The sequence below is a fragment of the Centropristis striata genome, chromosome 13, assembly GCF_030273125.1.
Source record: "Centropristis striata isolate RG_2023a ecotype Rhode Island chromosome 13, C.striata_1.0, whole genome shotgun sequence".
In the NCBI taxonomy this organism is placed as follows: Eukaryota; Metazoa; Chordata; class Actinopteri; order Perciformes; family Serranidae; genus Centropristis; species Centropristis striata.
This window is the reverse complement of record NC_081529.1, coordinates 7044298-7058120: the sequence shown is the minus strand read 5'-3', so window position 1 is coordinate 7058120 and position 13823 is coordinate 7044298. Positions and strand designations below refer to the sequence as shown.

Here is a 13823-nt window from a genome sequence, read left to right as displayed (position 1 = left end):
GTGAGTTATGTAATACACATACTTATTTTTAAACCAAATCATGAATTTTATAAACCTTTTAACCACATGCTTAAAACTGTAATTTAAAACATAATCCGTCAGAAAATATGCCTCTGAAACGTAATTGAGAATGCCGTTCTGTTGTATGGGAATGTAATTTTAAGGAGACATGGCTTAAAACACGTGTGACTTTGGTGTTTTTTCTTAGTCAAGAAGAGGGTTTAAAGAAAGCTTTAATTACCCAAGAGAAGATCTTGCTTCTCCACTCACGTCACCACCAAAAATGTTCCTACAGTCCCTAAATATAAATGTTAGAAAGGGAAAATCTGCCATACATGATATCCATATTGTCAGTTTCTGCACTGAAATGTCAGTCACACAGTGTGGGCGGTGCTGCGGTTTCTTCTTCATTGGATTTTCTGTTAATGAGGTTTGACTTTCTGCAGGCGCTGATCTTTTCTTCTGTCTGTGCAGCCATGGTGATGCTCACTGCTCATTTCCCCCAGAAACAACAAACCCAACAGAACAGCAGAACTGGGAAAGCTTCCCAGACCTCTATGCTATGTATGCACTGCTATTGCATATATGCATGTTATTGAAAGAGGCGCATATTCATAAGAAAAATAATGGGTTATAACTGAAGGTTATCACCCATCATGAGATCAGTCCCAGATATTAACGAGTACATAAAATATTAAGAAGTAAAATCTCAAATTCATGTGTTTTCCCCTTTAGCCGGCTGTAGAATATAAAATGCTTAAAAATGGTTTGGAGCAGTTAATAGTCAGCTCACAGGATTAGGAGAGGATTATGCGCAGTTATATAAAAAACCTGCACATCACACTTTAGCTGTGAAACTGAATCAGCTGCAAAACACACAAGTCCAGTTTTCAGCTGAAGCCACTCTGGCAGATAGTCCATGATCAGCAGTTCCTCTGATCAATCTCTCACCAGCACGTACAGGAACAAGGTCCTCGGCTGCATTAGCTGCTCCATCAGTGGAGCGGAGGCGTTACTGCTGCTGCTACAGCTTCATTCATCCTGATTAGCTTTAATGAAGATCGAGTGCGTTGGCTTCAGACCTAATCCAAGTTTTGAAGTCATTTTTATCCCTGCTGTTTGAGTGTGATTTCATACTCGTTTAATTCTCTCTAACCCTTGACTCCTGCCTTTCCCGCTCAGACTTTGAGGAGCCGATCCCTGACGACCGTTACCATGGCATCTACTTTGCAATGTTATTGGCTGGCGTGGGTTTCCTGCTTCCATACAACAGTTTTATCACTGATGTGGACTACCTGCACCACAAGTTTGAAGGTATAACTATGCATGTGCTTAGTAGAGAATGCATGGGTTTTACAGATACATGCACACTTGGAAAGTACACACTCAACTCCCAGGAGTCATGTGTGTGTTTGTGTGTTTCAGGGACGTCCATAGTGTTCGACATGAGTCTGGTGTACATCCTGGTGGCTCTGTTGGCCGTCATCCTCAACAACGTGCTGGTGGAGAGACTTAGCATGCACACCAGAATCACTGTGGGTAAGTCGAGCTCACAGACGGAGCTTTAATCGTGAAAAATTTCTCATTATGGGAACTTCTGCTGTTTCTCATTTATTAATGACCCTCTGGGAACCTCAAAGCTTATCAGAGCTGAATACGCCGAACAAAAATGAGGAAGACAGTATAAAGAGAAAGCGAAAAACACACTCTGCCATCATTTTCCAGTGGGTTTTATTCATAAAATGTTTCAAACTAACTTTGCCAAAGGCTGGGAACTCACAAGGGGCTGTCTTTCGAGAGTGTGGTTATATATTTTTTTGTTTTTCCTTCTCACTTCTTTAAAATCTTGCATCATTTTCAGTTTTGCTGTCAGCTTTCAAAGCGAACTCACAATGTTGTGCATGTAAACCATTTAGAAACAAGGCAGCTTTTGCATCAGGTTTGTTAAAGAGAGAAAGAGATTTAAATATCACCCCAAATTATTCATTAAAAAGTTGTTTTTTTCATTCTGCTACACATCTTTGCAAATATTAAAGCTGTTCAGCCTACCCCATATGAAAATGATCTTTAAAAATGCATGTCCCCCTAGGATAATTTTGAAGCACATACAGTGAGAGCCAGGTTTCACCACCGTACCCTCTGCAGCTAAAAATAGCTCTGCTTGCATCCTTGAGGAAATGTCTTTTGAAGTGTGTTGTCTGCTGGAGAGCTTGTCTCTGGAGTTAATAAACTTGGGATGGGACTTCAGATGGAAGTGATACGGCTCCCACGTCAGCCCTGTCAAAATATGTTCAGTCATGCGATCGCCACCTGACCTGGTTCAGTGGCGTCTCCTCACTTGTCCGGCTGTCTCTCTGTCTCCTTCTCTGCAGGTTACATCTTTGCTCTGGGCCCGCTGGTGTTTGTCAGCGTGTTTGATGTGTGGCTGGCCAAGTTCACCACCAGGCAGGCTTATGTTATCAACCTTGTGTCAGTGGGAGTCGTGGCCTTCGGATGTACAGGTACTACTAATTACAATGCTTCTCTATACTGCAGATTTATGCAGTACAGGGCCTTATTTAAAGGTATGCTATGCAGGATTTTCCTAAAAACAATCTACAGAGTCATACAAAATTAAAGTAATACAAAAATGACCCCTCTCAACCCCCCTTTTCGACCAAGCCAGTTCCAAAATTGGTTCACAGCGGCACCAACTCTTTGCTGGTCTTGAACTGTGAACCTCTTACGTCAGAGACTTGGGGCGGGGTTATCTGACCAACAAGACCAACTCAGTGCTGTTGAGAGACAACTAAGACATGTATCATTCATTTATTAGATTTGTTTAACGGCAATGTGATTGATACAGGCGAGCAAGCGTGCTAATGTTAGCGGGCGATTGCTAGCGTGTTAGTGTGCATTAACAAACTTATGTTCAGTGTTAATAATAGTGATCAAGGTGAGCAGCACAGATGTGTTGTAGAGACATGTAGTTGAACCAACTGCGAACCAGCACTAGCACCGGCTCCGAACCGGCCCTGAAACTTCTTTGATTGAAAAGGGGTATCAATCATCATCTCTTATGACCTATTCAAAGTGTGTGGCGGTGTCTGAATCTACAGAGACGCTGCCCGCCATCTGTATTTTCTCTTTTCTTCTCATTTTGCTGTGTTCTGCTGGACATTTCTGGGTGTGATTCTTCGGGCATGAAGCTACAAAAATACTTAAGACTGCATCGAAAAGAATAATTGAAAGAAGGTGAAACAACAAGTGGACGGAGCTTGTTCCAAATCAGATTGAATCTGGGGTTTGTTTAATATTTGTTGAGGGGGAGGGCACAAGTATCAATGTTGTGTTTTGAAACAGTAGGCAACAATTCCTGCATAGTATGCCTTTAAAACTGAACTATACATAGTTAAAATAACAATGTGTAAGAAGAATATTTGCAATGTGAAGGTTGAACATGGTGGAGCATTTAGCAGGTAAAGAGCCAGATATTTTCCAAACCTGAGGTAAAAAGATATTGGACTCATATTTGTTATGTGGCTGGAAACACAACTCAAAATGTATAGAGTGCTGCAGGGGTGACATATTTTTGTTGGCCAACCTGGTAGTTATAGCATCACCCTTGTTCCCTTTACAAAAACCAACAGGATGTTTCCACTGGATTATTACAGATTATTACAGAAAATAAGATGATGATGCTTCCACTTTTGTTCAGCAAGATGATGCTTTTTGAATAGAATCTGTAGAAGTAAAAGCTAACGTTAGGCTTCAAACAATGCCACAGTCTCATGACATAAATGTCCCTGATGAGTTTTAATTAGCCACTTGTTTGCAACCGCCTTCTTTAAGACATGTAAAATAAAAAAAACATGAAAGTCTCTATGGATGGTTAACTATGGATCTTATTTCAGGCATCAAACCAAAAAATGTTATAAAACAGCCATAGACTTAAGATGAAGGAACCAGAAGTACAAAAAAATACTAACTCATCTTAACTCATCATTTTCCTTCAGAACTCTATTGAAATGTTTTTACGAACACAACTTAATAAGGTGATATTATGTCAATATTATGTTCTACCCTAAAAAAAATTGCACAATGGAAAAATGGCACTGATCCACTAACTGTAAAATATACATAAATAATGGATTATGTTGAATTTCATAGCACTTGTATCCCCAGGATTTGAAAGTGGATACCATAAAGTATATTCAAACTTCTCTGACACAGTCATAAAGAAAACACAAGCTTTCAGAAAGGGCACATTTAATGTTGCTGTTACATAAGGTGTTCATGATGTATTGTCCACCGCCTGTATATATATAGAGACAGTAATGCAAAATGGTGGTGCTTGTGGTGCTTGTGGTGCCCAGTCAGAGCTGTCAAATGAACAAGCAACAGCCGAGGCTTCAGTCCTCAGCTGCCTCTAATGGCTTTCATACACTGAGCCAGTTTCCTCGTAGCAGCCTTTCAGCCGACAGTAGTAGCAGTTTAATTAGCCGAGGTCCTAACCCTTCTCCCGAGTGGTGTGTGGAGGTTCAGGAAGTTGTGCCTTTGAATAAATTGTTTTGTTACCGTGTTGACTGTTTGCACTGATAGACACTTCCTCATCCCTCCCCAGTGCAGCAGTCTAGTTTCTATGGTTACATGGGGATGCTGCCCAAGAGGTACACACAGGGTGTAATGACTGGAGAGAGTAAGTATGCTCACGCTGACAGAGAATTGTGTACACACATCCCTGCTATCATCTTCTTCACCCCCTTGCTTTTCCTGTTCTTCCTCCCAGGTACGGCAGGTGTGATCATCTCGCTGTCGCGCATCTTCACCAAGCTGCTGATCCCCGACGAGAGGAGGAACACGCTCATCTTCTTCCTCGTCTCCATCAGCATGGAGATGCTCTGCTTCCTGCTTCACCTGGTGGTCCGACGCTCCCAGTTTGTCCGCTACTACACTAACCACGCCCAGGGCAAAGGTTCGGGCAAAGCTCGGGACCCGCGCGACAACGGGACCGGATACAGAGTGCACCATGATGTCACTGCAGAGGAAGTAAGATTTGTAAGTTTGTGGACAGTTTATTGGCTATACCGTGTGTATGTGTGTTAATAATAATAATAATAATACATTTTATTTATGGGCACCTTTCTCAAGGTCACTTTACAAACACAGCAAAAGACATTAGATAAAAACAAGAACACAATCAGCTACATACAAACAAACAACTACATAAAAACAACAGACAGAAGAAGTGAGGATGGCAGGTCAAACAGAAAAGGCTCATCTAAACAAGAGGGTTTAGAGCTGTGATTTGAGGGGGAGAGAGAGGTAATGTCACGGATGGTGAGTGGGAGAGAGTTCCAGAGATGGGGGGCTGCACGGCTAAAAGCTCTGGAGCCCATTGAAGAGAGGCGGGCAGGAGGAGTAGTGAGGAGCATGGGGGAGGAGGAGCGGAGGGTCCTGGAGGGTGTGTAGGCGTGAAGGAGATCAGAAAGGTAAGGAGGTGCGAGGTGATGAAGAGTCTTGAAAGGGAGAAGAAGTATTTTGTAATCGATGCAGTATTTAACATGTAGCCAGTGCAGTTGTTGGGGGACAGGAGTGATATGATGTATGGAGGAGGTTCTGGTGATGATCCAGGCAGCTGTGTTGTGAGAGCATACAGTGAATATATTGAATATTTCTGTTTAGTCATGGGCGGATTATGAGACACTGGGTCTCCGAGCTTAGAGTTGTTTAGCCTCTTGGTTTTTTTTTGTTTTGGAGTGTAAATGGACTGAAAGAGAGGGGTATGACATCAAGGGAGGTCCCAAGGCTGGAATCAAACCTGGGACATTGCAGTTATGTGGCATGCATTATAACCACTCAGCTATCAGTGCTCCGTTTAGCTTCTTTTTCTTTTTCTCTTTGTAGCTGTTGTGGATCTGGCTTTTTCCCTTTGTAGTGATTTTGGTCCTTTCTCATTATTGTTGTGAACCTCACTGTAGTTGTTTTGTGTCACTCTGTAATCGTTTTGGTTCTTGTTGTTCAGGTGGTTGCTTTACCCCTTTTTGTTATCATTTTTCGTCTCTTGGTTGTTGCTTTGTGTCTCTTTGTGGTTGTTTTTGCCCCTTAGTCTCTTTGCAGCTATTTTAGCATCTCTTTGTATTTGTTTTGGCCTCTTTGTAGTCTTTTTGGGGTTGTTTGTGGTTGTTTAAAGTTTCTTTATGGTCATTTTGCATCTCCAACCATGTTCAGTCAGATTTATGTTGGTAGTGCGGATGGCAACGTTGCTCTATCAGCCGATCAATCCCCTAATATCTCAACAGTTATTGGGTGGATCGGCATGAAATTGTTCTGACATTTGTGATCCCCCAGAGCATGAATCCTGCCAACTATTGGTGACTAGCACCACCATGAAACTCACATTTGTGTTTTTTAGTAAAACTTCTTCACATTAGAACAGATTTTCTCATTACAGCTTCTCCTACATGTTTCATTCATTAAATCCTTCATAAATGTTGCAGCAACAAACTGTTTCTCAGCCAAGACAAGTAGGAAAAGTCAGGCCTCTAAACTGTGGTGTCTGGCAACCCCCATTTCCTTGTTGATTTGTGTGTGTGTGTGTGTGTGTGTGTGTGTGTGTGTGTGTGTGTGTGTGTGTGTGTGATCTACGTCAGTGTGACTGTGCACACGGGGATCGAGGGCTGTGTGGGTTTTAAAATGCAGTATCATTTATTTAAGCTGCGGGCTGCTTTTTGGCTGCCACTCAGAAAGAGAAATATTGAGAGAGAAAGAGAAAGGGATTTTGGGAGGGGCTATTAGGGATGAGAGTGGTGTGAGGTGATGTGGAAAAAAGATGAGGACAGATGGAGTTTTAGAAAGAAAGGGAGAGGTTGAGGCCTCCTGCGAACACAGAGAAAATGAGATAAAAGAGGAAAAAAGGTTGTGAGAAAAATGTCTTTGCAAAGAGGCGAGACAGATAAAAGAAGTGGATGTTGCACATTGGTTTGTGGACTACAAGATTTGGCTGTTGTGGTTTTTTTGGAACCAGAAGTGAGGGTGGAGCTAGCTTGATAAGCAAGGGGCATGCATAATTACGAATGAACGGTCAACACCTTTGAGTGTCTTTTCGTACAACTGAACAGATATTTTTTGCACTAAAATATTAAGATGAACTAAAAATGCTGTGAAAGGGTCAAAGTTCTCCAATAAAAACACTCAAGAAGACTTGAAACTAGGGATTGAGACCATAATCTCATTAACAAAGTGTTTCTATAGTTGTTGCCCCCTGTTTGCCATTAAGAAGAATACTGGATTAAGGCACTTCCGCATTGGCTTCACTTTTCAGCCTGCTTTAGGAAAACACAACTGAAAATCAAATACAGAAAGAGAGGGCAGATAGAAGCAGGAAACCATGTCAATGAGAGAAAAAAGTGATTGAAAAATGACAGGAGAAGAGGTTAACCCACTTTATATTCATGCTTGAAGCTGCACTTTGTAGCCTGAAGACATGGAGTTAATATTCCTCATCACCCCGTGTGTGTGTGTGTGTGTGTGTTCAGAGCCTTCAAAGGACGACACATCACCTCAGGCTGTCATCCTTTCATGTGTGCGTGTTTTCTGTTTGTACGCCATTACGCACAAGACAAGTGTGTGAGGGACGCCCCCCCTGTGTTTGACAGTAATGTGTGTGTGTTGGTGTGTGTGTGTGTGTTTGTGTCATTTTCTGGGGGCTGATTCAGGCAGCTCTTTGTTCTGGTTGCTGGGGGAAACCAAGCGCTCAATACGAAGAGATAATCAAGAAGAGTGGTGCCTTCTGGCCCGCAAGTCCCTCTAATCAACTAATGGATCGCTGGGTTGTGTGTGTGTGTGTGTGTGTGTGTGTGTGTGTGTGTGTTTGTGTGCGCATAATTGCTTGTGCACACCTGTGTGTGTGATGTGCTTATGAAAATGTGTGTGTAGAAGACAGTAGCATAAGTAGAAGCATGTGCCTAGACATTTGGATGAAGAGGATGTCTGCTTGTGTTTGTGTGTGTGTGTGTGTGTGTTTGTGTGTGTGTGTGTGTCTCGTGGGCTTATTTGCAGTCCAATCTTCTCTCTCTCCAACATCATTATGCATTACGTCAACCTGCAGCCGCTCACAGTGTTCGTCTCTAATAGCCACTGCCATAAAAACGCTGATGTCATGCATCCAGGAAGCCAATCGCTGAACAGATAAAATTCAATGAATCACTGCAAGAGAATATTTACTGTGTGATGGCTACCTCTAGTATTTTCGTAACCTCTTACATACGTCCGACTTTTTTATTGAGAATTGTGGGTTGTGGGCAGTGGATGTTTAGGGGGTGATAGTAGGTCAAGAACAAATATGGAGGACGTCATGTGAAAACTGTGAACCTGAAGATAATTTGAGATGCAGCTCAGCACTGTGTGTCAAAATGTTTTGGTCAAAAATGTCGAATAAACATGACAATCAATCAATAATGAATGAATGAATGAATGAATGAATGAATTAGTTAAACCTATTCAGATGTATGAGGGTTCAGAACATTAATATATGCTCCTTTTGGAGGCCATTTCCATGTTCAACTATATGTCCAATAAATTGTTGCAGCAATTTTTGGGTTGATACCATTTGTTACACACATTTGGTGATGAATAATACAATTTTATTCATATCAAGAATGGCTAAAAATGGTGAAAATCCCTCCAAAATAGAATATCAATATACCAAGACCTTTGGAACAATTTAAGAGAATCCATTTTGTGATTTGGGTTCAAAAACTTTGGTCATTTTGGAGATTTTTGTATTTTCAGCGATTGGATGACGAGCACTTCTGTTCTACAATCTACTGAGAAACCCTGTTATTGTCAATATACCGAGGAAAGCTGCACATCCTCTGAATGCTCTAGGTCTCTAGTTTGTGGTTGTAAAAAAGTTCCATGAGTCATTATCCTAGAGGTCACAGCAGCTCATTTTATACAGTGAGGTCGAGACTCAATAAATGCCCTCAGTGCAATGAACTACAGGAATTAAAATCATCCCACCTGAACAAAACTGGGCTCATTGAGTCTCAGCTTTCCAGTGACACCCAGTGTATTTATTCAAAGCCTGTTTGGGGACCACAGTATGCACAAATATTCAAATACAGTAGACAGACATAGCACATTTGTACTACCATCTCCTCTATAGCCTTAAAATTAAGCCTGCTGCAACCTCTGAAAGAAAAAAACGCCAAGGGCTTAAATTTAGTTTTAAAATTCAAGGCTTTTGTCATGCATTTTTTATTTGTTTTGCTGTATTAAAAAATTAAGGAAACTGCATCTCTGTGTGTCTCTCTTCAGGGAAATGGAGGGACAGCTCCGTCCACTACAGAGGAAGGCATTGAGGACTTTGAGGGGGGAACGTATGTGCGCTTCGATGCCCCCAAAGCCAAGATAAGGAGGACCTGGCCTGGTGTCCGCGGTACTTTCTGTTTTAATCCTGTGTACTCGCTGCTCAATTACCCTCTGACTCTGACAGATGGATTTGAAATTTAAATGCATCCCCTGGCGACTCAGGGGAAGAGGAGAGTGTTCTTTGTGAATTAACCTACTCAAGTGAGAGCTTTAGGTTTTTAAATATCACTCTGTGTGTGTCACCTTGTCTTCTCCAACCAGACATGATCTTGCATCGTTACGTGGTGTCCCGTGTGATCTGGGCCTACATGCTGTCTATAGCAGTGACCTACAGCATCACCCTGTGTCTGTTCCCCGGGCTGGAGTCAGAGATACGAAACCCCATGTTAGGAGAGTGGCTGCCCATCCTCATCATGGCCACCTTCAACATGTCGGACTTTGTCGGCAAGGTGAGTCGCATGTTGCAAGCATGTGCTTTCAGAACATTTTCACATAATCAACAGCAATATTTGGCTACATAGCACTGCTCAAACAGTGCAGTAACACTTTACTTTTTACTGGCCGAAAAACCCCATTGAGGATGCATTGAGCTCGGATTGGCTCAAGGGTTGCGGTGATACATCCTTTGTGAAAAACGGATGAACGGGTCAAAAGTTAATAAACATTCAACTTTGACCTGTTGGTGGCGCTAGGGCTCTCGAGCTAGAGTTGCCTACACAGTATCACCACTTGAACCCAAGTAATGGGTGGTCTGCTCTTAAATTATTACAATATTGGGGAATTATTACATTATCAGGACTTGCGAAATGAAGGCTAACCTGATAATGTAATAATTAATGTTATACTTTATTACATTATTGGTAAAAAGTGTATTACATTATTGGGAAATGCACTTTATTACATTTTCGGGGAAGTTATTACATTATCAGGTTTTATTACATTTTCAATGGACTCAAGTGCAGATTTTTATTACATTATCGGGGTTATTACATAATCGGGAATTTATTACATTATCAGGTTCTACACACCTTAAAACCCCTTCTTTTTTCACAATTATTACATTGTTGTTGTTTTATTCCAATCACATTTTATTTGCTTCATATTGGGAAAAAGATATTTTTAATAGAACTTGTTTCCATATAAATGTGTTTTCTGGGAACTTTTTTTGGCATGAGCAAGCTTTATAAAAAGAAAATGCAAGTGCACTTGCTCTATGCGCCCATAGATCTGGAAGATCAAAATGATTGTATACACGATAATCTAACTTTTTTGGCTGTAATTAAGAGTATCTTTTTCCCAAATTTAAAAGAATGATTTTGATTTCAAAAGATAAATCTGAGACTAGACTGTATAAATGCAATTGACGTGGCCTCCAGGTCTGAAAAGTGAAGTCAACTTTGAAGTGCTTTAAACCTAAACTGCATTCTTTCTAACGGTCAGCAGGGGGCTGCTCCACTGGTTGTAGAAATAAGAGCTATTGTATGGAAGTCTATGAGAAATGACTTCTCACTTGCTTTAAAACCTTAGAAAACATTTTTTCTAATGAGTTTATGGATTTAATCTGGAGTTTATAACCCTCAATACCCTCAATACAGCATTTTGGTCATTTTGCTAATTATGGTCCCAAGACAACATTAAAGCAGCTATTTTATCAATAAATGTATATTTATTTCACCCACCACCTTAGGCAGATGGGTGAAATCAAAATCATTGTCTGACCATAGACTGTATTCTTTCTACTGGGCAGCAGGGGGCAGCTCCACTGCTTGTAATAATGAGTCAGACTGTAAAGAAGTATATACAATCCAATGTCACACATTTTTCTAATGAGTATACAGATAAAATTGAGATAACATAATTAAATAAAACCAACCTACACTGGATGTTTTTAAAGTAAAAATAGGTTTTTAGAAAGTGAATGGGGCATGACCCCCATACCCAGGGGAACATTTCTAATCATGATTAGTTTCTGTAACCTCATGATTTATGCTCTAAAATCAACATAGCTCTTGGCAATCTCCATCATTTCACACCTCCTGAGATTCTGGGATTTAATTGTACATCAGACTTCTGCGCTACAGAAGCAGGAAAGAGACAAAGTCACACTGTAACACTGGCGTTGACCTTGTGAAATTGGTAAAGGAGTTGTTCCATTTATTAAACCTGAGAGTAAAGATGGGAAAAATCAGGTTTATTTTTGGATAATTGCACTTAGCTCAAAGGCACTATCTAAATATTCAGAAATGAAACCTTATCTGGTGACCTTTAATCATATTTTGACTTTGAAAGGGAAAAAGTTGGTTGAGTGAAAGTTGGGAAAAAAAAAAGATAAAGAGAGAGAAAAGAAAATAATTGGAAATTGTGAAAGAAAAATGTAGCTACCTTAGAGGTAAAATAAAAAAAAAGCATGATAAGAGCAAGGAATAGTGTGAAACTACTTTTACTTGGCATTTTGACTGATTTGTCGTTATTTCTGTCAAGTTCCAGATGCAGCTTTCGTACTTACTTGTTTTTAATTTAACTTGTAAATTTGAATATAGGTAGAGGCCCTGTATAAGCCCTTTTCGATTACTTGCCACTACCTTGCACCTTTCTTTGTTTTCTTTATCTTTTTCTTTTTGTCTTATTGTGCAAAATAAAATACTTCAAACTTCAAACTTCAGCTACATAGATGACCAATGATTTAGAGTTACTGCAGAACAGGGTCTAATGTTAACCCTTCAGTTTTAACTTTAGTTTTAAGACTTGTGCTTGTTTCACAGATGTATGTGTGACGAAACCGAAGAGATATTTACCTCCAACAGCATTGACACACCCCCCTGCTCTCTCCTCAGATCCTGGCAGCGCTGCCGTACGATTGGTCCGGGGGCCGCCTGCTCTTCTTCTCCTGCCTGAGAGTGGTATTCATCCCTCTGTTCGTCATGTGTGTGTTCCCGCCCGCAGCGCCCACTCTGTCCCATCCCGCCTGGCCCTGTCTCTTCTCCCTCCTCATGGGAGTCACCAACGGCTACTTCGGGTCCGTGCCGATGATCCAGGCTGCGGGCAAAGTGCCGCCCGAACAGAGGGAACTGGCGGGTGAGTTATTCGTCTCAGTCAGTACGTTTACACGACACTTGAATAAAACAAATTATTGCCTTAATCTGACTATAACTGGACAACTGAAGTGCATGTAAACGTGTTAGTCCGACTAATGTTGGAGTTCTCCAACTCTGATTAGGACACTCAGATTATGTGATTGGTGTAGGATTTGACAAGATAACGCATGTGCGCATGCTCCACATGCTGCAACCCACCCACCGACCCCCAGCACTGGAACAAAAACATTCAAGAAAGCCGGTCGCAGTAGCCGGTCACATTAGACCCCTGTCACCATGTCTGTAATGATGCAAGCCTAATATAATTATTTTTTAGTTATATAAAAATTCACTCCTGTACAGTTGTCATGAATGGGAAGTTAGCTATAGAGGCCAAACTGTTCTATGCCAGCCTGTAAACATGTCTTAAAGTTGGTCATTTTAACATGGGGGTCTATAGGGATTGGAACTGCAGTTTTACTATTTACTCATGATAAGCTTGTCCTCTTTTCTCTCTGTGTCAGCTCCACGCTCAGTCTCTGCTCTCTGTGTCTCTCCAGGGAACACCATGACAGTCTCTTACATGACAGGCTTGATGGTCGGCTCCGCAGTGGCATACGCAGCTTACAGCTTCACAGCTCCGCCACCAGGACCACACATGTCCACACTCAGCATACACACACTTGCAAATGCGACTGGGTATTGAATGTCCACACACATTAATACACACACACACACACACACACACACACACACACACACACACACGCACACACACAGGCGAGGGGTGTGCAGGATTTGCATACACGTCTGGCAACAAGTATCCATCTTTATGTGTTCATTCGGGTTGTGAGCGTGTGGTTTCCAAAGTGTGGAACACATATACACACACACACACACATACACACACACACATGCAGCCATTTACACACATGAGGTCTGGTCCAAGAGGCAGCGCAGACTGGTGGACTCCAGATCCAGAGGACTGAAAGAAAGCTGTAAGGCTGTATGGCTCGTGTTTATACTCTAAGAGATTGATTCTTCTTTTGTCCAGAATATGCTTCGATGTGGCTCACTGGATAAAGAAAGTGGATGATACAACAAAAAAAAGGAAGAAATTTATGTTAAACTGTAAAACCGTAGCATCCTGGTGGACCACTGACCTTCAAATGTCAAAGCTCTGCTGTGATGAACTTTTCCCCGGAGGTGAAGAACAGGAGCAGTGCATCTGTCAGAGAGCCAACACAGGCCCTCTGAGTGTCTCACAGTGAAATTATTGTCTGCATGTGTGAGCGAACAGACCGGCTGACATTTGTACAGTGTAAAGTCAAGTGGTTATTCGCTGCAGGGAACGAACAGCTTGCAGATTTTGAGGGGACCTTGTGTCACGGGTCA

General features: G+C 41.5%; 1 protein-coding gene across 2 annotated transcripts in view; it reads left to right on the top strand.

Moving 5' to 3' along the window:
* The window catches only part of slc29a4a (solute carrier family 29 member 4a), a 16186-nt gene extending 3011 nt beyond the window's left edge, over positions 1 to 13175 (top strand). Inside the window, exons 2-10 of one of the 2 annotated variants that reach the window (XM_059348890.1) lie at positions 1183 to 1314; positions 1426 to 1539; positions 2373 to 2501; positions 4604 to 4678; positions 4769 to 5028; positions 9301 to 9421; positions 9616 to 9803; positions 12189 to 12429; positions 12989 to 13175. In XM_059348890.1, the coding sequence (XP_059204873.1) occupies positions 1183 to 1314; positions 1426 to 1539; positions 2373 to 2501; positions 4604 to 4678; positions 4769 to 5028; positions 9301 to 9421; positions 9616 to 9803; positions 12189 to 12429; positions 12989 to 13134 (1406 nt within the window). In that variant the 3' untranslated portion in view covers positions 13135 to 13175. Of the gene's footprint in view, positions 1 to 1182; positions 1315 to 1425; positions 1540 to 2372; positions 2502 to 4603; positions 4679 to 4768; positions 5038 to 9300; positions 9422 to 9615; positions 9804 to 12188; positions 12430 to 12988 lie in introns of both variants that reach the window. The other variant, XM_059348889.1, reaches the window with a different exon arrangement.
* Positions 13176 to 13823: the final 648 nt, after the last annotated feature.